General features: G+C 50.5%; 1 protein-coding gene across 2 annotated transcripts; it reads right to left on the bottom strand.

The window, feature by feature from the left end:
* Window positions 1-1,774: 1,774 nt before the first annotated feature.
* Window positions 1,775-26,561, bottom strand: Fxyd6 (FXYD domain containing ion transport regulator 6). 2 transcript variants are annotated; one of them, XM_021637917.2, is made up of 8 exons: window positions 25,940-26,561; window positions 7,693-7,752; window positions 7,067-7,102; window positions 6,888-6,962; window positions 6,113-6,149; window positions 5,323-5,372; window positions 4,843-4,892; window positions 1,775-2,967 (listed from the first exon to the last, which is right to left on the bottom strand). In XM_021637917.2, exons 2-7 carry the CDS (start codon window positions 7,745-7,747, stop codon window positions 4,864-4,866), a joined length of 282 nt encoding a protein of 93 aa, XP_021493592.1. In that variant the 5' UTR covers window positions 7,748-7,752; window positions 25,940-26,561; the 3' UTR covers window positions 1,775-2,967; window positions 4,843-4,863. The 2 variants fall into 2 exon arrangements, with proteins under 2 accessions (XP_021493592.1, XP_021493590.1); XM_021637915.2 differs by having other exon boundaries at window positions 7,067-7,105; window positions 25,940-26,550.
* Window positions 26,562-27,499: the final 938 nt, after the last annotated feature.

The raw sequence follows: 27,499 nt of genomic DNA, 5'->3' as shown, positions 1-27,499 counted from the left end.
AGGTCGAGGGCCACAGCAGCTGGGGACCCAGGCACGGATTAGTGACGTGAGGAATGACCAGCAGCAATTTTCGAAGAGGTTTGAACACCTCTGGGGGTTAAATTTATGTGAAATGGAGAATTCCAAGAGGTCAAATTTGCAGAACACTCAAGGTCACCGAGAACAAGGGACTCACTGTCCCTTTATAGTAAGTAACATAATAGCTTTCCCATCCAACCAAGTAAAGTTGCCACATTAAACCAAATCACAGGGCCTGGGGATGGAGCTCAGTCATCAAGGAGCTCACGCAGTTTTCACAAACACCGGAGCACCCCTAAAAACCAGCTGTGGTTGTGCACATCTGTAACCCCAACTCAGGAGATGGAGGCAGGAAGACCAGAAGTTAAGCAGGTCTTCCCTGTCTCCATGTTTTGTTTTTTTTAGTTTGAGACCAGAGTGGGCTATTGGACCCTGTCTCAAAGGAGGCGAACCACGGGGACCCTACACCTGCATCTGGCAAGAGCGTGGTAGGTATCTTTCTGCACGGTTGCGATGCTCAGGCTTTCCATCTCTGGGTCTTTCCACATAACCCGCCTCCCGTAGGTGCTTCCTCGGAGCACAGCCTGGGGTGCACGGTAACTAGGTCACATCCTGAAAGGGCAGAGAGCAGACAAGGCTCCAGGAGCCTTGAGTTGACACCCTCCCCATTATCTGAAACGGCTTTCCCAAGCCCCCAGCTGTGTGGTGCGCACATGGCCCTGGAAACACTGCCTGCCTCGAGGGGCATCAGAGAGAATCCATAAAGTAAGACTGTCCTCTATGTCAGGATAAAGCCAGCCTACCAGACACACTAAGCGATGCTTTTAGACCCCTTGGAAAGCCGTATTGACCATGTTAGACACATAGTAAAATGACAGGTACTCTCTCTTTTTGGTGTGATGAAAGAAAGGTCAGAACCTCTCACAAGACTTCTTTAGAGTTTTGGTTTTAGCAATGCCTGGCACAGTACCCACAATCCTTTGCATGCCTGAGGCCTCTAGAAGCAACCCACAATCTTCACAGGGGGCTATCGAAGTTCTCTTGAGACCCTAAGATGTCCTGAGAATCCTCAAGTTAGAACAAGGCTTCTTCCTCTATAGGAGCTGTGTCTCACCCAAGACACATAGAAGGCTAGAGACACAGCAATGCACAGAGTGAGCTTTCTGTCTTCAAGTGGAATCTGCCTGCAGCTGTTTGACCAATGGTACTTAAAAAAAAAAATGAGAATGCCTTTGGGAGGCCTCCAAGTTTCCATCTACATGAGTGTCACAGTGTCATTAATATATATTTTTTTTAAGATTTATTTTTTATTTATTTACCACATATACAGTGTTCTGCCTGCATGCCAGCAGAGGGCACCAGATCCCATTATAGATCCCATTATAGATGGCTGTGAGCCACCATGTGGTCGCTGGGAATTGAACTCAGGACCTCTGGAAGAGCAGCCAGTGCTCCTAACCTCTGAGCCATCTCTCAGCCCATCATTAATCTTCTATGGCTCCTTTCTAACCTAACCTGTCCTGCTGTGAGAAGGAGGGACCTGTAGGAAAGGAGCAAAGGAAGGAGAGAAAGGGAGAAGGGGAGAGGAGGTTCAAAGTCAGGTCTAGAAACCCCTGTGAAAGACGCCTAAACTCCCTAGCATCCTTCAGTCTTGATCTCCTCTCTCTGACCTGGGATGGGCATGCTTGTCCTTTAAGTTCCGGGGAGACTTACACACGCTCAGATTCTCAGAAGAAGAGAAACTACTCAGAGCCACTAGGAAACAATGTTGTATTTATTTATTTATTTTTCTGTTGTCAGAGGATAGATCACAAGACAGAGATCAGCAGTCCCGGTACACAGTGTGGTTTGGTTAGTTTCCAAGGGAACAGAATGGACAGGTGGGGCAGGGTCTGGTTTGAGTTTCCACTCCCATGACCTTTGATTTCTGGCGTTTGCTAAGCATTTGGGCTGTGCATACCCAGGTGCTCCTCTGACCCAAAGCCCTGCTGCTCCTGCATCTTGCCATCCCTCTCCACTTTGACCCCTGACAGGCAGGGAAAGGAAACTGCAAAGGCTGCCGGACCCACCCCAATCCAACCCTCTCCATGGCATCCCCTGGGCAGCCAGAGACCCACTTCCGGTCAGATGAATTGGACTAGAGATGGAAGTCTCAGAAGCAGGGAAGGTGGGAAAAGGCAGGGGCTTTCCAGAGCCTATGGGACTATTGCTCAGAAGGTATGTGAGGAGCACGTTCCCCAGAGGCAAGAAGCCCTGGACTTGGAATTCCTGGGCACTCCAATGGGTAGGGCAGATTGGTTCTCTGAAGTGGACACCCTGAAAGGAAAATGACCTCAGGAGGGCAGAGCCTGCAGGAAGGCAAGCCTCCAAATCTCCAGCTGCTAACAGACCTTCTAAACTGGTGAAGTCTGGAGCAAGTTTCTTCAGAGAGTCCCGGAAGAAGCTCAGTGAAGATGATACAAAGTTTCTGTCCTAAAACGGCTTGGGGCTCCTGCTCTGGGAACAACTCTCCCTCCAGCCTAAATCCAGACATGGGGCTAGAGCTCCTCATAGGCAGAACAGACTCTAGAGAGCAAGAGGGGATGGAGGCCACAGGAGATGGTCACAAGGCGCTGATGGCAAAATGGCCAAGCCCCTCTCAGGAAAGGGAGCACACAGTTTACCGGAACAATGAAATCCACGAATGAGTAGCCACAGACCACAGTCATCAGACACACACACACACAGACACAGCACAGAAAGGGCCAGACCCCGGCTGCAGTGAGAAAGGAAGGGCTGTGAGCGTTGCATCATTAAGTACAGGACCGGGGTTAGTGGGGACAGAGAGAGGCGCAGGGAACTCATGTTCTTGGCTTCTCCTAGGGAAAGGTCTGGCATGATGTAGCCGGTTTTCTCAAGCCTGGACGTCAGCCTCGAAAGTGTCAGGCAGCTGGCCTTGGCTTCTGGAGGCTGTGAGGCAGAGAGTTCACATTAAGACCCCAGATTCTTTCTAGTGCCCATACTCGGTCCTGTCTCCAACTTCACCACAGCCCCTTTGTCCAAAAAATAAAAATAATAATAATAAAATAAAATAAATCCCCAGATGGCATGCCCTTGAAGTCCTAAGGTCCAGTGAAGAGCAGACAAGCCTGAGAGGAAGGGAAGGCAGAGGAGTATGGGGGGGGGCGGGGTAGCCTCACAGGCTGGAGTTGTTGACTGACCCCTGCTTAAGCGGTTGCTTATCTTTAAGGTATCATCCCAAAGATGGGAGCAGTGAGTGATCCCTGCTCTGCTGCCCAGGGCTGTCATGTGGAGATGCAGGCACTACAAGGAATTAAAACTCTACACAGGTACATGGTGGTCCTGCCTTCCTGGCAAAGCCTAGTGTCCATGACAGAGACAGTTTTTTGTTTGTTGTCGTTTTGAAGCAGGGTCCATGTGGCCCAGGCTGACCTCAAACTCACTATTAGCCAGGGTTGACCTTGAACTTCTGATCTTCCTCCTACCTCTATCCACCCCCATGGGCTAAGTTTACAGGTATGCACTGGCTTGAGAAAGCCTTTAATTTACAACTTAAACTAAAGTTATGCACCCGTCTGTTATGCCTTATTGTATGGAATCTAGGGCAGAAGTGAGGCGACAAACAGGCTTTTTTGCCCTTGTATGCCCCAGGGTCTGCCATGGGGACACAATTGAGTAGGTATTCTGAGGGACCCTAGCCACAGAGACCTGGATTCGGGGCCCAGCTTGTGACTTACTATCTTTTCACTTACTATCTGTGCTGGGTAGGTGTGTGTCAACTTGACACAAGCTACAGTCATTGGACGGGAGGGAACCTCCATTGAGAAAAATGCCTCCATAAGATCAGGCTGTAGGCGAGCCTGTAGGGCATTTTCTTAATTAGTGATTGATGGGGGAGGGCCCAGCCCATTGTAGGGGGTGCCACCCAGACTGGTGGTTCTGGGTTCTATTTTCTTACAGCAGGCTGAACAAGATATAAGGAGCAAGCCTTAAAGCAGCACCCCTTCATGCCCTCTGCATCAGCTCCTGCCTCCAGGTTCCTGCCCTGCTTGAGTTCCTGGCCTGACTTCCTTCAGTGTGGGAAGCTTATACCAAAAAACCGTTTCCTCCCCAATTCGATTTGGCCATGTGGGTTCATCACAGCAATACTAACCCTAACCAAGACACTATCTGAATGGCTTTCTCTGACTGGAGTTTTTTTTTTTTTTTTTTTCCATTATAAATGAGGCCAGCCCTGCATGTCCTATTTCTCCTGGTCGGCCCCAGAAGGTTCCTATACAGCCTGCTGACTGGAAGGTTTATCCAATCACTATGTACTCTCTGGCACACCCAACAGTAAGCAATGGAAATGAACACACAGTGGGCCCCAAATGTTGAAGGCAGTGCGGGTATAGGAAGGGAGAGGGGGCCTATTATTTTCCATACTTTAGAGTATTATTGGAAAGTTTCATGATGTGTGTGTGTGTGTGTGTGTATGTGTGTGTTTGTGTGCGTTTAAGCGGTTTTCAGGCTCACTGTTGGTAGCCATTCCCAATGTTCCTTTAAGAGGGAAGCGTTTCACTAACTAAACGATTCCTACCCATGCCATGTCCCTCTGGTAGCTGGGAAAGTACCGTATGAGTCTGCCCCCAAAGCTGGTTGGAAGCCCTGATTCCCCATGTCTGTGTTTAGGTAAGAGACCGAGATGTCTACAGTTCCTCCCCCACCTCTGAGAGACACCTAAGAGTGGGCTGGTGAGAAAAGCTGGGTGCCATGAAGAAGCAGGCATGATGCCCCTGCCCAGACCTAACGAGGACAGTGGGGGACCGAACACGGAGCGTCTACCTTCCTGCTGGAGGCCGCACCTCAGTTCTCTGCCTTCTGGGGCTCCGTAGCTGGAAGAGAAAGCAGACTGATGTACTGTGAGGCTCCTCCCCCAGGGGTGCTCCCTGCTGAGCCCTCAATTACGCCTGACACTGGGATTTAGGGTCACAAAGATGTGGGTGCCAGTCCTTGCACCTTGATGTCTGCTGGTTACAAGATCTTGGACCTAGGTCCTTGAATGCGGGTAATGGTGGCTACCTCACGGGGCTTAGCACACGTGTAAAGATGGAGTGTGCCTGGTACAAAGTAGGTGCTCTGTCTACAGTGACTATCTCCTGCCTGGTGTGGATGACGTGCGAACGTCAGAGAGGTCCTAGAGAGCCCTCTCCTGGCACTTCAGAGGCCTCCGAGGTTCACCTCTGCTGAACCCCAAAGCAGCTTGTGGCACCTAGTCCCGAACCATGGGAAGACCCTCTCATGGAACCCTGTCACGGCAGTTACCATTTGTAGTGATGAGGTTCTCCACCTGGGCCTCTTCATCCCCTGGAGCCCTATGACAAGGGGAGACACATCGTCACAGACGTACAGGGGGAGACCACAGCATATCCCCATTCTCTTCACTGAAGCAGGGCCCCTGGAGCCCATCCCCTCCCCGCTCCGCCCACCTCATTCACACACTCTACCGTGGGACCCGTGAGGTGAATAGAGTAGCTGGGACTAATAGGGAGAGAGGCAGAGAGAACCCATGGGTAGGTACCCTTCTGTGTCTGCCCCTAGGTGGGGTTTGGGTGTACCCGCCACAGACGCTGAGGTCCATGGCCACCATGGCTGTTTTAATGAAACGGGTGTAACTTATATGGAGCCTCAGGAAGGTGGGGAGAAACAGCGACAGCGTCTCTGCCCCGAGATATCCTTCTCTACTTCCCCCCCCCAGCAAGCCTTGCCAGCTCAAGGACCTCCAGACAAGGCCTCAGCACATTCCCGCTCGGTATTCTTTACCCTATTTACGTGTTTTGACCTCTCCTTTGTCCCAAGGTCATTGTACATTGGTGTTCTGTCTGCTTGTGTGTGTGTGTGTGTGTGTGTGTGTGTGTGTGAGGGGGCGAGATCTCCTGCAACAGGAGTTACAGACAGTTATGAGCGGCTACGTGAGAAATGAACTTGGGTCCTATAAGCCAGGAACCTCTGAGCCATCTCTCCAGCTCTCCAATGTTCTCCCATGAGACCAAAGAACACCCACGGGGTTCACTCCACAGGCCTCTCCCTGTCCCAACAACCCTGACACCCTTACCTGGGCTTCTGATTGAAACTACACTTGCACCTGCGACCTGAAACACAAAGAAATCATCCAAGGTCACGCTCCCAGCAGCAGCTCAAGGTCAGGCTCCTGGCCGGGATACAGAAGATCTACCGTGAGTCTGTACAGGACAAAGGCACTGCCAAACACAAGCAATGGACTTTGCACTGCTGCCCAAAGCAACAGGGGGTCAACTGAGGCCCCGTGCCAGGGTTTAAGTGGCAAGTGGGTGCTGTTTGTGGGAGGGGCAATCTCTGGGAGGTGGGGCCAAGCCAATCAAAGTGGGTTGTTGGGAGGTGGTAGCTGCTTCTGGTTATATCCTCAGCTTTCTGCATCTTGGTCCATCTTAACGTGAATAAGCCACACAAGTCTGCTATGCCACGCCTTCCCGCTGTGGTAGAATTTGCCCTTTCATACCATGAGCAAAACTAATGATGGTAGTGCACTCAGCACCACAGCTCACACAGGGGAAACACATAAGGACACATTCCCAGGATCATGGCGAGCACAGCACCTGTCTTCTGGGATGGCTAAGCCCATGCCCTAAGGATGAAGCTGCTCTTTTTTTACCTATGTCTGTTCCCACCTACATTCTCTGAGCTCACCTTCCTTGTTTAATTGAGCACTTACTACATGCCCCCCCCCCCCCGTACTGGAGGTAGCATGGAAAGGCAGACTGTGCCTCCCCCTTTCCCACAGACAAGATGGCCAGGCTCGTCTACTGCTCCCCAACTGTCTAGCAGCCATAGATAAAAAGGGACAAACATACTTAGGATGAGGAGTATCCCAACGGAGAAGAGGACCACAGCGAACACCAAGCCCCCAATCCTCAGAGTCTGGTAGTCTGCAAAGGAACCAGGGATGAGAGGTGGGAGATGGGAGGAGCAGGGAGAACATGCCTGTCCCTCCCGGATGGGGCCACACCCCAGGGCTGCAGCGTTCACTCACCGTAATAGAAAGGGTCGTTTTCTTTCTCCTTTTCAGCTGCTGGGAAAGTAGACAGACACAGTCAAGAGGAAGGCAGCCATGCTTCCTGAGACTTCTCTCCTGCTGCCCCACAGCTCCTAGTCCCCACAAAAGGATCCTTGTGAAGCTGGCTACTGGGCAGAGGCACCGGAGATCATGGAAAATGGGCTTGGCAGGCTTGGATGCCCAGGGTCTGAGGCAGGTATGACTCAGAACCTCAGTGAGGTCCCCAGCTCACAGCACGCCTGTCATCACTCCAAAAGGCCAGGCCTGCCTGTCATCTACTGACAAACAGGGAAGCCGAGATGGGGTGGGGGTTCGGGGGGAGCAGTTCATGACTGGCATATATAGTCAGGGTGGGTTAATTACAGTCCAGGCTGTAATTCCACAGGAGCCCGAGGTGCCTGGAGGGATTAACAGGCCAGCTGGACCTTGTGAGGAACACCTGGATTAGGCTCTGTCTTTCTATGCTGCAAAGGTAGGAGCCCCTGACCAGATGGGAAGTTGCCTAAGATCCCTTTGCCCCGATGTCCAAAAGGGCCAGAACCTTCTACCAGAAAGGGCTGCGGCTGCCAGCTCGGCACGGGTAGGCCGTATAGGACTCTTACCACTAGCCAGCACTGCAGGGGCCAGCAGGCTGCAGAGGATCAGCACCGTCTCCATGGCGCCTGGGGATAAAGAAGAAAGAGATGACTCTAAGGACAGAAAACCTTCCTCCATAAGCCATCACCTGTGATGGGGGCTCAGCCCAGCCTCAGCTGTACTGGGAGCTCGTGTGACCTGAGGCTACCTCAAATCACCAGGACCAATGCCATCTTATCAGACTCTCAGAGATCTGTGTGGTCAATTCTATTAACCAAGGTGAGTCAGAACACTTAGCCGGCTCAATGACTGGTGCAGGCTGCAGGCCTGGAACCGGAAGCTCGCTGAGAGTAAACGCTCTTCATAGAGGGAGAGGCAGGGCCAAGGCCATACCATGGCTCAGTAACTCATTAGGGTGAGGCTTCTAGGCCAAAGCCTTAACACCTTAACATCCCAAGGGCTTTGTAGATGTCTCTCCAGTGCCCTCTTTCCAGGCTATCTCTGACCCATTAAGATGTGGGAACCCCGCACCAGCTCTCACAGCCAACAGCCTACCAAGAAGCCTTTTAAAATGGATTTATGTTGTGTATGTGTGCGCGCGCTATGCATGTATGGCATATGTGTGCAGATGTCCATGGAGCCTACAAGATCCAAGGCAATAGATCTCCTGGAGTTACAGGTGGGCGTGAGCTGCCTGATGTGGGTGCTGGGAACTAACCTTGGGTCCTCTGGAAGAGCAGTAAGTGTTTGTAAGCACAGCATATCCTCAGCCCCTAGGGAGTGTTTACATCAGCTCCTTAGTCCAGTCAGTGGATGGAAGCCTCTCTCTGTTCCCCTTGATACCTCTGTATGACCACAAGTTGCCTTTCATACGGTTTCCTCAGCTTCCCCTAGAGGCCCAGGTCATCATCTCCCAAAATGGGACCGTTGCATAAAGGGAAGCAGGACAAAGGTTCCTGAGCATCAGCTCCCAGTCTCTCTTCCCCCTTAAAACGATGAGCGCTCTGCTTGGATCACACTGAATCCTGGTGATGGGAGGGAGGGGGCACCTGGATGGGTCACGTGCGCAGAGCCAGGGGACATGTATGAGTGTAGTTACACTCACACAGCGTAAGAAGAGGGTACAGCACAAGGAGGAAGAATTCAAATCCGGAGCCGCCAACGCTGCTTAATCTTTTCCATGTAGGGCGACACAGCCCGAACCCATGTCTTGAATAGCCAGGCCCCACACTCATCCTAACAAGCAGCTCTGCTGCTATTCTCCAGTCAGACACCAGGGGGCAGCATAGCTGTACCCAGAACCATGCCCAGCCAGAGCTCTGTCAAGAGAAATTGCCAGCTGTACGAACATACACCTTGCTCCTCTTAAAACTGTGCTTGATACATATATCCAATAACCTTGCCTAGTGTGAGCTTGTGCATGTGCAAATGTTTGGATGTCTGAGCAGGTGCATGTCCTTGCTCGTGCAACCAAGAGGTCAATGTCAGATGTCTTTCCGAACCACTCTGCACCTTATCTTTTGAGAGGGGGCCTCTCGCTGAGCCTAGAGCGGACACCAGGTTCTGATTCCGGGAAGCTGGCTGGCCAGCAAACCCCAGCCATTGTCCTAATTCCCCACCTTCTCAGTACTGCGACTGCAGCTGAGTGCCAGTCCACATGTTTTGTTTTGTTTTTGACTTAAGTTCTGGGGATCAAATTCAGTTCCTCACATGAGAGGCAGATGCCTCACTGACTGAGCCATCTCCCTAGTCCCCAGCACAGCTTTCTTTTTTACCTTTATGGTTACGATACAGTATTTACAGTCTCCAGACACTTGCTTTGATCAACACTGTTCTGAAGATTTGTCTATACTATTACCCAGAACTGTAGTTATTTCATGGTTAACGTGTGGTATGTCGTTGTGAAGGAAAACTGTTGTGTAGTGATCCGTTCTCCTGTTGATGGGCATCTGGTATCTTTGAAAATACACTGCTAACTCTAAATGATACAGTTTTGAACACTTATGCGCGCACTGCCAAGGGCACACGTGTGGTTGAGAGGTTTTTCACAATTTTGAGCATCTAGTCTCAAAAGGAACAGTTTACATTGCCGACCAGTGGGAATATGCGTCTGCAGATACTAGAAAACTCGACCACCGAACAATCCTTACTCTGAATGGTGTACTCCACTGCTTAGCTCCCTTTTAAAAGGAATATGACTATGCCCCTTGACAGGCCTCACGTCGCAGCCTGGAAATGATGGCCGAGGGTGGGCATGGCTCTGAACTCACTGCGTGGGAACAGACGGTCACTGCCCCACAGTGTTAGTCATCGTCCAGAGGTCATTCCCACTTTAACATCCCACCAGCATGATGGGATTTATCTGTTACTCCCCGTCCTAACCACTACTTGACATTATCAGATGTCATAATTTTTGTCAATCTAGAGGCATAAAATGTGGCGTTATTCTGGTCACTTAGCTTTGGGGGTTCGCCATTTCCATTTCTATAGCAGTGACGGGATGTTCGTGTCTTTTTATAATTTTCAAATCATCTTCTCGACATTGACATAAAACCTCAGTTACTGAGTATTGCAATATCTCCTCCCAATCCCTGACTTGTCTTTTTACTTAAGAGCTTTTTTTAAATTTTGTGTGCATGTGTGTATGTGTGTGTATAGTGTGGTGTGTGTAGATAAAACAACAACCTGCAGGGAGGTGGTTCTCTCCTACCAGTGCATCATGGGATAGGACTCCGTGGTCAGGCCTGGTGGTAGGCACCTCCATCTCCTGAGCCATCTTCCTGGACCTGTCTTTACTTTTAAAAACTGCCCTACAATACACAGAATCTCTCAATTCTAATATGACTGCGAGTGTCTCATTTAAGACATTTCTTCACACTGTCAGGTCATCTACTGGTCTTAAATACAGCAATCTTAAGCTCTCTTATTTCTAATAATTTACCCATTTGCCTTTGGTTTTTCTCTGTAGACAGACTTTATAAATGAGAGAGTAGTGTTTTCTCCTTTTATTAGCACACAGGTCATTTCTGTTTCTTAGTGCACTGATTGAGACTTACAGAGAAATGCAGTAGAGAAACCATGATCATATATTCATATGCACACACATGTACATACATGTCCACACATGAACACAAATTTGGTCTTATTAGTAATTCTAAATAGAGTTCTAGGGTTTTGAAATTTTTCCTCTAACACTGAGTTTCCAAGATGCTTGTTTTATATGAATTATGAATAAATAAGTGATATATACTTTCTGTCTTGCATTCATCCTATTTCTCTCTTCTAAGACTGTAGCTTAGACCGGGTGTGGTGGCACACACCCTTGATCCCAGCACTCAAGAAGGCAGAGGCAGGTGGATTGCTGTGAGTTAGAAGTCAGCCTGGTCTACAAAGCGAGTCCAGGACAGCCAAGGCTACACAAAAAAATCCTGTCTCGAGAAAAGAAAGAGAGAGGTACAAAGACAGAGAAAGACTATGGCTTAGTACAGTGTGGGCATCCTTATTCTGGTCTAAAAATCATCAAACTGTTCATTCATATTTTCTGCTTCCTTGCTTTTCTATGCTACATGCTGGGAAATTGTTTCAGAATTACTTGTTCTCTCCCCTTAGCTGTGTTTAATCTGCTGTTTCACTCATCCACTTAATTTCCTATTTCACTGATTATAACATTTCTATATGTTCTAGCTGGTTCTTTTCTAACAGCTTGGTCATTTCATTAGTCTTTGTTGCCCACTCATTTTTAGGATCCCATTGCTTTCTTTCAACATTTTCTTCACAGTTACTTTATTTTTTTGTGTCTGCTAATTTCAAAATCCTGACTTCTTGGGAGCACAAATTGATTTGTGGTTTCTGTGATTTTTAAATGGTGATTTGGCTTTTCTTGGTTCCCTTCCAACACATACATACACACACACACACACACACACACACACAGATATACACATACAGACATCCACACAAACACACACACATACTACCTTGCTTAAGTAAGCTCAAATTTGCTATATCTTATTCTGTGGGGAATTCTGAGGTTTTGTTTTCCTTTTTCCATGGAGACCAAGAGTGTCCGATACCAACCTGAAACCAAATCAGCCCCCTCCAGGGGACTAATGACGAAGTCATGGGTTCGGTTCTGAACTCTGTTGGGTTCAACGCTCATTGGTCTCCAGAAGGCAGCGATGTCTACTGGCATTCACTTTCAGCAGCTCTGTTTCAATTTAGTTCACACTTTACATAATTGTGCTACTTTGATTCCATAGGATTTTAGTTGGAAGATTTATTTTGGTTTTGGAGTTTTAAATGGTGTTTGGTATGTAGAGAAAAGCGACTAGTAATGGTATCTTTCTTCCTTCGTGTGGGGCAAGGGTAGAAGTGACATTAAAAGCCATCAAATGAGGCTCATGCTCATGCGTACAATCCTAGCACTCAGAGGACTGCCATGAGTTCTAGGCCAGCCCAGGCTAGAGAGACCCTGCCTCGTGAGTGAAACCACATTAAACCAACTCTTAGGGACCTTCGTGTGAACACCAGAGCCTACGTGCCAGGAGAAGGATGGCCGGCCTAGGCTTCTCAGCCCACAGCAGAACAATTCCTGGGCAGGTAGAGCCCCTCCTGGAGAAGAAAAGACTTGTCCATGCCAAGGGCTCCAGACTACAAGGTGCAGCGAACATCCCCTGAGGTCACTGCTGTGCCTCTCTGATGGCCTGTTACTTCCACAGACGCTCAGCTCAGGGGAATTCCACAAACACTGAAATCCATGACAGGGACGTGAAGTCTAGATCTGCAGGGGACAGACAGATTTGGCTTCGGCTACCAAGGAGGCATGGGTTCTGAGAGCAAAGACCCTGCTATTATCAGTAAGGACAGTACAACAGGGGACCTGAAAGTACCCATGGAGGAGTTGGCATTTCAGCCAAACCTTGAGAGCAGGATGGGATCTTGAAAGACAAGGTTGGGAGAGAGAGGAAAATGAGCAAGGACAGTGAGAGGGAGCAATGGAGAGTGGGGACAGCAAATGGTATTCATTCCAAGTTCAATTTAAGTTGTTCTCACGGCATTTCACTCAACGGAGGCTGCCTGCAGGGTCTTCTTAGAAGGCACCACAATGAAGCTGGGTCTGCTTGTAGATTGCACAGGAGGGGCACTGTGACAGCAACCCCCTGAGCGTTTCCATTTCTAGTGGCAGACGCCTTCCAAAACAGTGACTAATCCAGTCTGCGTAAAGCATGACCGGTGGGTGGTGAGAATCCCGATAGGATGGCTGGAATCAGACTATGGGAGTCAAGAATGCCAAGCTCCAGAGTGAAGGCCCGTCTTTGTATTCGAAAGCAAACATTTGCGATCAAGTTGCAGAGTGCTGAAAGAGACACTGTCATAAATGTGAGACATGGCCGAGTCTCTATCCTCCAAGAAGCCGCTGGGGCCTGGGCTATTCCAGCAGGCCCTGAGGAATATTCTCCCTCAGCATGAGGCTCCTCCAATGCTGTCACTTGGCACCCAGACCGCTTTGAAAGATCACATCAGTGGTACAGCTGGCGCTGGCTGCGAGTCCTGTGGCCAACTGCACATACAGAGCCTCTGAAGGGACACAGATGTCTTTGTTCTCTGTTAACCAAGGAATTCTATCCTGACCTCTCCTCCCTCCTGGTAAGGCCCCTGGCTTCTCCTGCCCTCAAGTCTCCACATTCCTTTCTTCCTCCTTACAGGCTGGAAACTGGACAGCCTGGAGCTCAGCTGAGGTGGAGGGAGCTGATGCAGGCACACTTCCAGGCCCAGAGTTTAGGGAACAGATGGGAGGAGGGAGGAGTATTCAGGTAGGAGAATTAACCAGGCAGAGTGGATAAAGCGAAGATGGAGGCTCAAGATCATTCCATGAGTCTCGACATGCACATGATAAATGTCTTGTTTTGTGGTCCTGGAACCCTGCATAGAGCCCTGAAAACCTGGCTGGCCGGGACAGAGCACCTAAGAAGTCGTCACTAAGATTCGACTCCATTATATCATCGCTGCTGGAGAGGAGGACTCTGTTATATCTTACTAGTCTGGTCACCACTGCTCTAGACCATTCTGTCAGATCTGGCCCAGTATGAGGAAGAGTTACACCTCCTTTCCACAAAACACTCTGTCTTTGCCCAGGCACACAGAGACACGGTGGCTGACATCAGCCCTTCCATGTTAGTCTCCTCTCCCGCCATCCTGCTGTTTGCAGTTGTCCACTGCACGTGCGGTGAATGCAATCAGAATGGTCCCTCCAGCGATTATCTTTCCACACTGAGTCACATAATTTCACTTAATTGCTGGGTAAAAGCTGCTCAGAAAGAGAAGCCACCAGTTGATGATGCAGCAACACGCTGGATTATTTCTGAGATACAGCAGAATGCCTGGCACTCTTCTGATATAATTTGACAGCCATCTCTCTTTTCAAGGCAGAAGTTCTGAATGGCATGAAATTTCCTCACTCTACCTGCAGACCCCCGTCCCTTCCCTTTGCACGGGGTCTGCTTGCCTTCTTGCGGGTTCAGCCCCAAGTTCCCAGCATCTCCAGCCTCATCTGCTTGCCTTCTTGCGGGTTCAGCAGCTCACTGTGACCTGCTTTGATGGCCCAGTGAGAAGCCAGGCAGGGCACAGCCAAGAAGAGATAGCCTTCAAAGAGCCACAGAGGGCCTGAGCCTGGCTTAGGCTTGCAGATTACCTAAGCTGTTATTAGAGACCATGGGACATGGTTTAGCTATCTCTACATCTTTCAACGAAGACGCTGTGGGAAAAGGATGCATCATGAACAGCACATAACCAAGATGAAACCTTTCCAGATGGATTCCATATCTCAGCAGGCCAGGCAGGGATATAATGAGACAAGCATCTGCCTTTAATTAATTTGGAAAGAGTGAGGTTTGATGAGAGAGGGACCTGATTCGGCTGCCAGTCAGGGGTGGGTAGGGCCTGGCTCGGGAACCCATGCCTCTGACTCTGTCAGCTGATTTGATGAGCTGAGGCTGGGAACAGCCAGCCTTGTATCAGGAAGGGCCGGGAGGTACTGGACAGTTCCTGGAGGCAGCCTGACAGGCGCCAGGGCATGGCAATGAGGGGCAGAAGGGAAGCAACTGACAGGCTCCTTCAACTGGAAAATAAGCTTGAGTTAGAGATTTGAAGGGGGAAGGGCAAAGAGGGTATTGCTGGCTTATGGGACAGAGAGAGAGGCAGTTTGGTCCAGAAAGGGGCTCTGAGAGATACAGCTTAGCCCCTAGCTCTCTCTCCCACAGAGGAGCAAGGCTGGAGAGACCTTAAAGGAGCAGGCCCCAGCCGGCGAGTTCTCACCTAACACATGCAGAGCGCTCCCCGGTTCCTTCCTAATAGTGGATTCTACCGTCTTAGGACTGTAAGAACTTCCAGTCTCTGATATCGTGTGTGAGGCCAGCCTGATCACAGTTTTCAGCCCTTGGCTTCTCTGTTGTCCTCAGCAGCTTGGCCTTGTACTATTTACAGCTATGATATGGGACAGCAGCTCGGCCCAGCCCCCACACACTATGCAGCCAGAGTTATGACAAAGACCAGTTCCCATCATCCACTCATTGCTCTGTCAGGTAAGGAAAGGCCTTCTGAAGGCCCTGCCTTAGCATCACACCCATTTCACAGGGAGAAAGTAAGTGAGGGCTGGATTCAACACTTTCACCTTGCCCTGTCTGCCTCTCCATTGATGGCGACAGAGTAGTCTTCCTGCTATGAGGAGGCTGCCTTTGTGGGGAGCCAGGCCTGCACTTCAATTCCCAGATCACAGAGAAGGGTTCCCATCCCCCACTGTGGCTCTGTGAAGGACCCGAATCTCCCTGTCAGGTGCCACCCTTCGTGTTCCTCCCCAGTCCAGCAGGCTAAGCATCTGAGCCCTAACCGCCTAGGGAGGGAATGCGATGAAGTCCACAGGAAAGGGGCCCGCTTTCCCAGCCAAGTTCCCAGCATCTCCAGCCTCATCCATATTCACAAGAGAGGGGGAGAGGGGCAGCAGAACACAGACCGCCTGCCAGCTCACCCTGAGTGGGAACTGAAAGCTGTTTGCTCCAGAGGGTGATTTTTTTTTCTTTCAAAGACAGATTACAGGCCCATGCAGTTCATTAGGCAAAGGCGGGAGTGTGGAGTGGGCAGTGCGGAGTCAGCTGGTCCAGCCTGTCCACTTCTCAAGGCTGCAATAAAGGTCAAGTGAGATAATGCGTGTGAAGGATTTTGAAAAGCGCAGAGCCCTGTGACAGCACTACGCAACGTCTATCAGGTGCTCATGCCACACGAGGGTGGTGCTACGTGGCTTGCAGCCCTTCGACAGTCCTGGGAAGTGGCCACCGTGACGATTATTACCATTATACAACAGACCAACTGAAGAGAGAAAGGTTCTGTTACCTTCCCAAAGCCCTAGATGTCAGATCCAGTCCCACACACCCAGGCAACCACTTGGCTCTCCCAGATCTGCCGCTCGGACCCTGTAGCTCCAGAAAGCAACTGGAGCTCTAGGAGCCTTTCCTCCTGTGACTGGAAGAAGAGGCAATGAGTGGTACAATCTCAGGCCTACGAGAATGGGTGCTGTGGCCTGTGGGTGAGCACAGTTGCTGTCTTGCTTATACAGCCCCACTCTTACCACCGGCATCTCCTCCCAGGAGGGAGCCTGGCCTCCTGTGCCCTCAGCCTGTGGTCTGCTGAAGGCTACCCCTGACAGTCTCTCTGATGGCCAAAAGGAATGAGTTCAGGAACTTTAGTGTCCCCCGGTTACCTGACACAGCAGAATCAAGGAAGGAAGAGACAGAAAAGCCTGGTGGTGAGATGCAGGGCTGGAGGCTGTGTGTGTGTGTGTGTGTGTGTGTGTGTGTGTGTGTGTGTGTGTGTGAAGGGGCAGGGAAAGGGTTCTGGTGGACATCAGGCCATCTGTCCCTGGGTAGCAGAGCCTACTGTTCTTGAAGTTCAGCTCTGTGAGCGACTGTCCCTGCCATGCCTGGTTGAGGACAGGTTCCATTTCAGCCACTTGCAATGAAAACAGACTGGTATGCAGCCGGGCATGGTGGCACACACCTACAACCCCAGCGTTCAGGAAGTGAAGGCAGAAAGATCAGGAGTTCAGCCACCTGGTGAGTTTGAGGCCTCAGCTACACAGTAATCTCATGAGTTACAGATTATGAGACCCAACCTGAGAGAGAAGGGGCATGGGCTCAGTAGCTGGCAGAGTACTTGCTCCTTAGGCACCAACTGTTGGAGTCATTACTGTTGGCATTGCCTAGCTCTGCCCGCTCCTCCCTTCCTCCTTTTCTACCTTTTCCTGGAAAACGGGGACGTGGGGGAGGGATTAAGGGAAAAGTCCCTTGTTACTTCTCCCTTCTTCCCTGCATTGTCCTGTGACCTCTAGAAGGTTCCAGCCTTCTACAATGACATGAGGCAGGTCAGGCTCGGCCCACAGCTGACATTGCCTCCCCAAGCATAGCTTTCTACCTCAAGATAAACAGCTGTCACCAGGGCCTCAAGCAGGTAGCAGAGAAGGAGCTGGAGAACAGAGGTGCAGACGAGAACAAAGAGGCACTCTCACTGAGCAAAGCGAGAGGGGCAGGCCAAGGAGGGGAAGAGGCCACAAGATGGAACTGAGGCTGGCCCAGGGACAGTGTCTCCATCAGAAGAGCCAGAAGAGTGGACAGGAAGGACAGAGGGAAAAGCAAACTGCAGGAAAATAAAATAAAATCTACGTATGAGGAAACTCCAAATCTCCTGACCATCCTCCTCCACACGGGGTGACCCTGGACTGCCCAGCTGCTTCTGCCATGCCCTTGGCTCCCCTCGTTACCACGATGCTCCAAAGGGCAGAGAAAGGAAAGCACACCAGGGTGGAGCCTGCGTGGGGAAAGTCAACAGACAGCTGCTGTGCCCAGGAGAAGCATCTCACACCGTTCCCTGGCAGCCGGGCAGTGTTGCGCGCAGCAGTGTCCCAACCCTTGAGGTCCTTAGATAACTCTCTAGCTTAGCAAGGCCAATCTTCCTTTCCAAAAGGCCTTCAGAAAAACTGCCTCTGTAAGAGACATTTCAGTATGTCCTAGGAGTACAGTTCAGGCTACATTCAACTCTCTAAGACCTGGGGGCTGTTCTTCAGGTGTTGCTGGTCCTCCTATCTCCTTGGGTTCAAGGAGTCTGATGTGTCAGGACGGAGACTCTTATCCTTTATCTCTGAACCTCCAGTGATCTGAAGCTGGATCATGCCTATGACAAGCTATAGGGAATACTGGCCATTGGAGTCCATCTCAGAAACGATGCCAAGAGAACCAACAGCCCAGCAACTCACAGCCTTCCATAAGGGGCACAAAGCTACTGATCACCTCGTATCCCTTCTGCTGAGAATTTTAGGGCACGGAGCCAAAAAGAAGGTCTCTTCCCCCACAATACCAGTCCCAAGACAGACTTTTAAAGCCAATATATCTACTTGTGAAAGAGAAATACTCCTGATGCTAACAGCCGCTGATGCCTCCCTCTGTCTGGGGTTCTTACTCAAATCGATTTCTGTATGGCTGAGAGGCACAGAGTCATTATGGAAGAGGCTGGGGCTTAAGAAAGAATATCAGCTTCATCAGCCCGATAACCACCTACTGGCCACCTACTGTCACCCAGACACCTTGCTTACCAGCGAGAGTACTGCGCCAGGCAAGACAGACAGACAGAGCCCCTGCCTGACAGCTCTGATCTAAGCATGTTCTCAGGCTGCCCAATTCTTCCCTGACTCTAGTCTGGCTCTATGGCTCAGCTGTGGTTACCTTGAGGGCAACACCCCTTTAATCTGCCCCTGCATTGTATTGCCTATTGGGCTGGTACAACGGCCCGCCTCACTCTGCAGCTGTGGTGCACATCTTTAACCTTCTCCTGCCACTCGGTCCTAGACTTGCAAGACTTGGATGGTGAGAGGGCCGGACAGAGCACACGGATGCGTCAGCATGTTTGCTTCAGGGAGTGGAGGGAGCCCAGCCCTAATAACAGGTGCCAGAACTGTGTTGCTGGGGTTTGAATGGTTGGAGCCTCGGTGCTTTCTACATGACATGACATGACGACAGTGAATCCTTACCTCTGTGATCTTCCTTCCCCAAACCTATGCCCCTGTCTAATGACGAGAAAACACTGGCCAAAAGCCAAGTGCAGAACCTGACCAGTGGTGCCCCTTGTAGAGGTAATAACAGTCATCGAAACAAAGAGCCATTGTCACAGCCAAGAAGAGCCCAAGAAGTCATGACAACTAAATGCAATGTGCTGTCCTAGAAGTGGGACCCTGGGACAGAAAGAGGATATTAGGTAAACACTAGGGAAATCTACATAGAGTGTCAACTTCAGTTTATAATGTTTCAACAGGAGCTGGCACACTAAAGTAATATCTTTATTTTTTTTTTATATTTTATTTGCATACAGAAGCTGTGAGCAGAAAAAGGTATTGAGCTTTGCGCTGTCCACCCAAGTTTTCTGTAAACCTGAAACCGTTCCAAAAGAAAATGGTTTGTTCCTAACTGAATTTGAACATTCAGTTAAAAAAAAAATCAGATCAGTCCTCCATCTCCATCCATCTCTAGCCTGTGAGCTCATTTTCCTGGCACAGGGCAGAACACAGGTGTTCCCATGCCACATGCTTCTGTAACAGGCAGGGCCTAGCTGGTTCATGGCCACTGAGCCAAGCACCAGCCAAGGATTTAAAGCAAGGGGTTTGGGTTGGGATCAGAGGCCAGTGATTGTGGCCTAGTTGGTTGGCCTGTATTTCAAATACCCATTGAATAAACAACATCAGTTCTTCAGTCGTAGAGTCCTGCTTGAAATGAATGCTCTCCCCACATTCCACCCCCACTATGCCAGCATTCCAGAGCAGAACTGATAAGGAGATGGACTCACAGCTGGTAAGAGGGAGGAGAGAGTAGAGAGTGAGGACATTCCCTTAAACCTGGAATCCTAGTGGCTTGAGTTACTTTCTCTTAGATTCCTTGTGGTGTCCAGAAGGTAGTTGGGCACCCTAAGAACGGGTCAGTTAACTACCCCCTTTCCTGACAGTCTTCTTGACAGGCAAGGGCCCAGTGACTGAGAGTTCTTCCCCACCATGGAAGAGGGGGAACCTGCAGGCCCCCAAAGCTCAAAAACGTTTCTCTAAGAGCCTGGCCCCAAATGCAGCTATCTGAACAGGCCAGAGGCCAAAGTCCCATGTTACACAGCAGACCGTTTGTTACTTTAACCCCAGGAATTTTTATCTTTAACTGGAGTTACTTCTACCTTGAAAAGAAACCAAGCTTCTTCAGAAAGGGAAACATCACAAACCTCAAACCTGAGCTGGGCGTGGTGGTGAACGCCTGTAATCCCAGCACTCGGGGAGGCAGAGACAGGCAGAGACAGGCAGATCTCTGTGAGTTCCAGGTCAGCCTGGTCTACAAAGCCCAGGACAGCCAAGGCTACACAGAGAAACCCTGTCACGGAAAACAGAACAAATAAACAAAAAAACCTCAAGCCCAGGCCTGATTTCTACATGTCTTCCTGGAAACACTCCAAGCTGGCCTACCAGCAGGGAAATAGGGCTTGGAGTCACTTCACTGTCACTACCAACTGAGACAGCCTACATTGTCTCAGCCACTTCTGGGAAGAATAGGGATGTTATACACAGGCAGCTGACATGAGCTGCCCAGCATAAAGTCAGGAGGCCAGGCCCAAGCATCTGACCCAGTAACACAGTTTGAGAACCCTTCCCATCCCAGGGCAACTGTGTCCAGTTCCAGAAAGTCTAGGTAACCGGTTGCATTATACAGAAGCAATAGGCTGGGTGTGAGCTGGCCAGTCCAGAGAGGGAGGTCACCCTCTCCTGCACAGGCCACCTGATAACAAATAGCCATTCACAGAGGCCAGTAGAGCAGCCCCAGTAGCAAAGATGGACACCTGAAGGCACCACCAGGCCAAGGGCCCAGAGACCAGGCCCATACCACCCTCCTCACAAGCAGATCCCGTTGCAGGGATCTGCCATCCTCCCTCTCCTAGGGGCTCACTTCTGGAAGCACAGGTCTGGCCTTCATGGTTTCACCTACACTCTACGTGGATTCATAGTCTTTCCTTGAGATGGGAGGGAGGAGAGAAGGTCCCTGGGTCTAGATACCCAGAGTGTGCAGAGGTAGGGGACTCTTGACTTGACCCTATTTGCCAGTTTTAGGAAACTGTCCCTTCTCCTCTCACCTTGTATCTTCATTGTCCCATTCCCAGAATGACATGGCTCACACCTTTTCCATGTAGTATGTGTGTGTGCAAACTATTAATGCTTTGGGCCAAAGGCACATGCCAGCATCTCTGGGTCCCCAACAATCAAGTACAACAACTGCTGTACAGATATTGATTGATCAAGTAATTAGTTAACTGACATTTCAGCATCACTGCCTCTTTAAGTCACAATCCATCTTGAGCCAGAACACCTGAGACTCTCAATGGTATATTTTGAGCATTCTGAGGCATTTCATCATGCTTCCCCCAACTCCCAGACCTTCACTTCCTCATCTCTGCCATCTGGGTCTCGTCAAACTCCAAAATGGGGCAGTGAATCAGCTCCCTCTGTTAACTTCAGCCTTTCGGCATCTACTAGACTACCACCAAGGAAGAGACATTCCAAGACCATACATGGGAAGAAAGGAACACGTTAGGAATGGGCTAGGTGGGAACACGGGCAAGGAGTCAGCTCTTCCCAGCAGAGGATGGCTCCACCTATGGGCTCCCTGGACTTCCTCCGCATGACCTAGCCTTTAGGGGGAGGGGAAGAGTGTGTGTGTGTAGAGGAATGTCTGTAAGTGGCAAAATGCTGACTAGGAGTTAGAAAGAGCTTCTTGGAGGAATGAGCACTTGAGAGGAGCCTTGAGGCATGACATAACAGTGACATCATTTTAAGGACAGTAAAATGGAGCCATCACCAACATTGTGCCTTACAGAGCTCACCCCCATCCATCTCTAAGCTCATCTGATATCTAAAGAAAAGGAGGAGGAGGAGGAAGAGAAGGAGGAGGAGGAGGAGGAGGAGGAGGAGGAGGAAAGCCTCAGGCCAGTTCTACAAAGGCTGTCACCCTCACCTCCACAGGCAGGAACAGCATGTTCTAGCAAGTCCCAAGGGCTTAGGGTGGGCATCTGGATGGAGCCGACTATGGAGGCAGGCCTGAAGGGTAGGACCACGCCACTGCCATTATTCAGTGATGGACAGGCACACACAGGGGCTTTGACAGGACCAATGGAGCCACACATAACAGATCTGGCTGAGAGGATAGGAGTTAATAAGGCCATCACAAGGGCGAGAGACTGCTGCTGGGGAAAGTGAGAAGGTGTGTGGAAACGTGCAAGCACCTGCCTATGTGTCAGGGACAGAGGACTGTGTATGTGTGAGGTAGGGGCTGTGCACGACAGTGTTGAGTGTACTTGTGTGTGAGTCGGGAGCCCACCTGTGGAGGAAGAGGGTCTTCCTGATGGATGACAGAAGTGAGGTAGGCAGGCAAGGAGAGGGACAGATCAAATTATTAGGTCTGCCTGAGAAGGAGTGGGTAAAAAACCATGGCTCCAAACTCTACAGGTTGTGAGAAACCCATAGGGCCTGCCATATTGAAGGGACTTGGCAGTTGTTAAAAGGGTCAATGAGTGAAACCTAGGGCTGGCTTTGCTCTTGAATTGTGGGCGATGGGCCATTGGGGGACGAGGCGAGGGGGTGTTCATTACAAAGTCAAATGGAACTCCTTGGTCTCATCTCTGGCCCTTCCTACCCAAACCATGGTTTTTGGCTCAGCAGAGGCATTCCCACAGTCCCGACCTGTTCCCTGGAACCCAGACCTCCTCCTCCCCGCCCCCTCTCACCCCAGCCAGACATCTTTGTGGCAAAAGTTTTCCTATGTTGTTTCCAAGCTGGCTTCATGTTTCTCAGGTCAGAGTTCCTTTCCAGTGCCTTTTTAAAACAGAGAAGATGCTGCTAAACCAGCTCCAAGCCTCTGTCTAGGCCAGAGATGTTCAGCTTCCTGTCAAGGACAGAGATCCCAGCTATGGTGTTCCTGACCCCTCTAAACTGTCCAGTGGTTTTCAGAGACCCACTAAATGCTGGTCCCGGTCTCATACTCTGCAGAGGTGTCCCTTTAGGCTCCTGAAGGCTTTCAGTTCCCATGTGTGTCCTAGCAGAACAGACAGGTGACTCTTGTCCAGGAAGTCCCTCTCCCAGTTCGCCCATGAAAAGCATAGCCGACCTTGGCCTCTCAGCCATTGCCTTGCCAGTGGTGAAAGAGGATCTTTGTCCAGAATGGCCAGACAGCTCCTTTCCAACTCAGTTTAGCCTCCCCCCAACCCCCAGGTTACCTATAGAGACAAGAGATATTTTTCAAGATTGTAAAATCCACACACATTCAGAGGAAGGATGTGGCTTGGAAATCATGACTAAATCCCCTACGGACAGATGCGGAAACAAATGTCTAAGATCTTGGAGGCCTCGGGTTACTTGAGAACAGACCAAGCCATTTTTAGGTTGCACCGAGAGACCTGTGGTGTGTCCAATAGGATATTTATGGAATAAATGCATTTGTGCTTGGGAAGCAAAGTTCTTGGGCTGAGACGGGCCAGGGAGCTAGAACCTGGCTTTTCGTGGACCCCAGGCTCTGTCTCCTGTGAGCTGTGCCTTCCCAGAGTACTCTAGGAGGGGCAGATGGGTAATTGTTAGATGGTGATCCTGCTGAGGTTGAAGAGTGTGTGCTCTGATTAATGGTGGGGATCTAGATGGGTAGATTTCCCAAAGGTTGTTGAGGGCGGGAAACCCTTGCCACATTTTCCAACTTCACTCTCCAAGAAGACATAATGGGGCAGATGCCTCCATCATCCACACCTACAAGGGGACTGTCACTTTGGAAGGGACATCCCAATTTTCAAAGGATTGATAGCCACCAAGGAAAGAAGATGAGAGGTACAGACCCAACAGTGTGGGATCCAAAGTCTTGTCTAAGACATTAGGCCTCAACCATGTCCTAACCTGTTTCTTTCTGAGGCTACAAACTGTGTCTCCTTCCTCGCTGTTCCATTCCCAGATGTTAACACACGGTAGCCGCTTAAACCCATTCAACAGCTGAACAAAATGGGTTCTCCATCAGTCCAAATGTCAAATAGCTCCTGGAGGGAAACTCTTCCCTCAAGTTCCCCACATCTGAGGACAAGTCCTGAAAGTGTCCTGGCAATTCAGCTGCCCTTGGCAGTGCAGCTTACTCTCCCAGGTACATAGAAATGACTGGATGGCAGGAAGCAGGAAAATGGGGCTGGGGAAGAAAGACCTGAGCTCCACACAGCAGCTGAGTATCCTCCCCCTCCCCTCTCTGCTCCCTGATTCTTCTTCCTGCCCTCTGTGCTCTCCATAACAGGCTTCCCTCCCCTCCCAGGACTTCCTCTGGTTAGCAAGGACCATCCAGGTCAGGGAAGGAAGAACACAGCCTGAAGAGATTTAAATCCTGGTTTGTGCCCAGCCTGGAGTCTCACATTTAACACAGGGGCCCCTCTACTAAGGAGGTCTAGGAGATTTTCTTTTGCCTTATCCTGAAAGGTCCCTGGAAGATGTCAGAGATTCCCTTCTGAGCTTCTTCCTCATACTTTAAGTATCCAGAATAAGGCTGAACAGGAAGGAAACCGCCCTCTTCTCTGCTCTGCTTAGCCTTGCCCAGCCTGGTGTGTGTGTATGTATGAGTGTGTGTCTGTGTGTGCAACTGTGAGTGTGATATGGGTGTGTGTGTGTGTGTGTGTTATTAAAGTGATGGTTTGTGTTACAAGTGGAGTTTATGTGTGTACACAAGGAGCGAGGGTTAAGTGTAAGTGGTATGCATGTGATATAGTTAGTGTGTGGGTGGGGCGCATGTAGTATGTGAACGCTGTGTGACGTGTGCGTGGTACAGTTGGTGTATATGTGGTGTGTAGTGTGTGATGTGTTTGATGTTTACGTGGTGTGAGGTGCATTTTGTGTCTTTGGTATTTATGTGCTGTGGTTTCATGAGGTGTACTTGGTGTACATGTGACATAAATATATATGATATTATGTGCGTGGATTATGGACTGTGTGGGGTGATAGGCGTGTGAGGCTATGACGATACTGTGTATAGTGTGTGTGCATTTGTGTTTGTGGTGCTTGTGGTGACGGGGTAGGAAAAGGACCAGGCAGTTTAAAATGGGAGCCAGACATAGGGTGTCCTCCCTTAAAAAACAAGGGTAACCAGTATCTAAGCAACCATATTGGGGGGATGGGAGGCAATTGGAGGTGAGGAATGGGCAGAAAAAGGAGGGAGGTTGAAGTGGAGGGGTTTCCATGGCAACCATGAGATAGGTCACGTGCAAAAGGCCAAGTTGGAAAACAGATACACACACTCATACATCTACAATATGAGAGCTGCCAGAACCCCAGAGCCAGGGGTCCTTTCATAGAGGGCTGAAATGACCACTGGTCTCTCGACAAAGGTGTAAATCCCAGTTCCAGTAGGGCGGGAAGCCAGGTTAGACAAAGAGAATAAAGACAGAGGGCACATCTCTGGGGCCAAGCTTCCAGCTGCCACAACCTCTCGGTCTGGAGGTTGGTGGCAGCTTGGGTGGGCCCTATTTCCCACCTGACTGCCCAGGAGCAGGCGCCCAGAAACCCAGGCGCTCAGCCAACTCTACAGGAAAGCCCTGTGCAGACACAAAGGGGAGGCTCCGCCAAGGCCAGGCCTGCTGGGGAAAGGTGGAGATGGGGTACCAGTGGTCCTGCAAAGAAAATCGGACTGGACAGACCAAGAGAAGGTCACGCTGGCAAATGAACCCCCTCACTCTAGAACCCCAATGCATTCTTCAAGGGCCCCTCTTCTCTCCCGCAGCCCACGCCCACAGCCCACAGCACCAAGCCAGCAAATTCCATTTTGTGTGGCTCATTCCTGGGTCCTCACATCTCCACTCCCCGCAGGGTCCCCAGCTTCCGAGTAACAAAGGGACGCTCCCCTGTTATAGGGTCCTTTCCCCTTCTCCTGGAGCTCCTGATGCAATCTCAGAGCAGCCTTGAAAGCATTTCCCAGCCACCAGCATCGCCCACCGCCATTGCCTGCAACCCCATCCCGAGGATGCTCACCTCGTTGTTTACATCCCCAAAGCCATTTCCCGCCGCCCAGGCAGAGACCTGGGCACACACCCACTGAAACAAACAAGACTTGGAGGAACCTGGCGCTAGAGGGACAGGTCCCCATCCGAGCCCCCTCCACTCGGAAGAAGGCGCCAACTTTGCCCATCTCCCCTACTACTCACCTAGGCGTTGGATCCCCTCGGAGCGGATCCCAGGAGGACGAGCAGAGTCCTAGCAGCCGGGAGTGGCGCGCTGGGGGCAGGGCGGTGGGCGCGGCTTGCGGCTTTCCCGCCTCCCGTAGGGGGCTGACGGCAGGGCTCCCGGGTCGCCCGCGCGTCCGCCGGCTTCTCCGTCTGGTCCCCTCGCGGTAGACCCTTGTGTTGTCGCCCGCACCCTCCTCTCCGCGAGCTCTTCGCAAAGGGAAGTGAGGCTTGAAGAAGCAACAGGAGACGCGCGCGGAGGAGGCGCCCAGCGCCCGAGCGGATTTGCCAGCAGCTGTTGCTTTTTGATTTTCTTCCTTTGGCGGGGATAGGAAGCGAGCCAGATCAACACTGTGACGGGGCTAGTGTCTTTTTGAAATAGTAAATTCAGGGGAGGAAGTCACAAAAAATAGGAAACCTGCGTTCTTTGGGTGTGATGGCAATTAGCATGAATGGGAGCCAGAGGTGGGTGGAGTTGTCCTTTTCAAATAGAGCTGGTGGGCTGTGGGGACCAAGCCCTCACCTGAAGCAGGGTTTTGCTGCTCAAAAGCCCGTTTTCAAGACACCCCAGCCCAAACCCTGACTCTGTCAGATGGCTGTAAGAGCAGCTCTTTCGAGCCTAGTCACTAGGAGTCAAAATTCGCGATGACAAATGAATTTGCAGGTTTACATCCTAGCCCTGCAGTCTTCCCTGTAGCGTCACTTTGAACACTCACAAATGAGTCTTCCTTTCTCTCACCTAGGAAAGAGGAGGTGAGAATAACTCCCAGCAAGTGTTGACTGACTGACTCTGAGTAATGAGGGCAGCTCTTGAAAGAATGAACAGAGATCAGCTCCCCCATTAGGTTGGTAGCCAGGAACACCCCCCCTCCCGTTGTGAGGAAGGCTCTCATAGCCAGGGCTGAAGGGTTGAGGCCAGCAGCCGTCATGGTCATCATCATAGGTCTGAACACAAGGCTTTCCTGACAACCTCCAAACCCTGAAATGTTGGGCACTGCTAGGAAGAGCCCATCCCTGCCTCTCTGGCACCCCAGCCCCGGGCCAGTTTCTCATTTGTAACAATAAAATAAAATAATAACATAAAATGAGGGGGATCGGTGGATCTCTGAGTTTGAGGTCAGCCTGGTCTACAGAATGAGTTCCAGGACAGCCAGAGATACGTAGAAAAATCTTGTCTCTCAAAACCAAAAGGAAGGAAAAAAAAAAAAGAGGAAAACTTGGTGATTCTGTGGTCTTTTAACTTGATTGAATCACTTTAATAAATGGTTGGGTCTCAAAAGCCAATGCAAGAAATAGGATGTCAAGGAGGCAGAGAAGCCATCAATGGCTACCAGGAAGGAACTGGGTTACGTGCTTAAGGGGGAGTCTCTGGGGGATAGTTTGACTCCTTGAGCATTGGGCTGAAAGGACTCCATCCTGGCCTAGTTTCAAAGACGCTAGGGTACCTGTGACAGTGAAAACACTTTCATCAAAGTCTGGTTTGATCCACGTGGCTTCAGACAACTGCCTGACCCTCTGTCCCCAACTTTCTCCCCGTAAGCT

Source organism: Meriones unguiculatus, chromosome 1 (genome assembly GCF_030254825.1).
Source record: "Meriones unguiculatus strain TT.TT164.6M chromosome 1, Bangor_MerUng_6.1, whole genome shotgun sequence".
NCBI classification, from domain to species: Eukaryota; Metazoa; Chordata; class Mammalia; order Rodentia; family Muridae; genus Meriones; species Meriones unguiculatus.
This window is presented reverse-complemented; position numbering and strand designations above follow the sequence as displayed.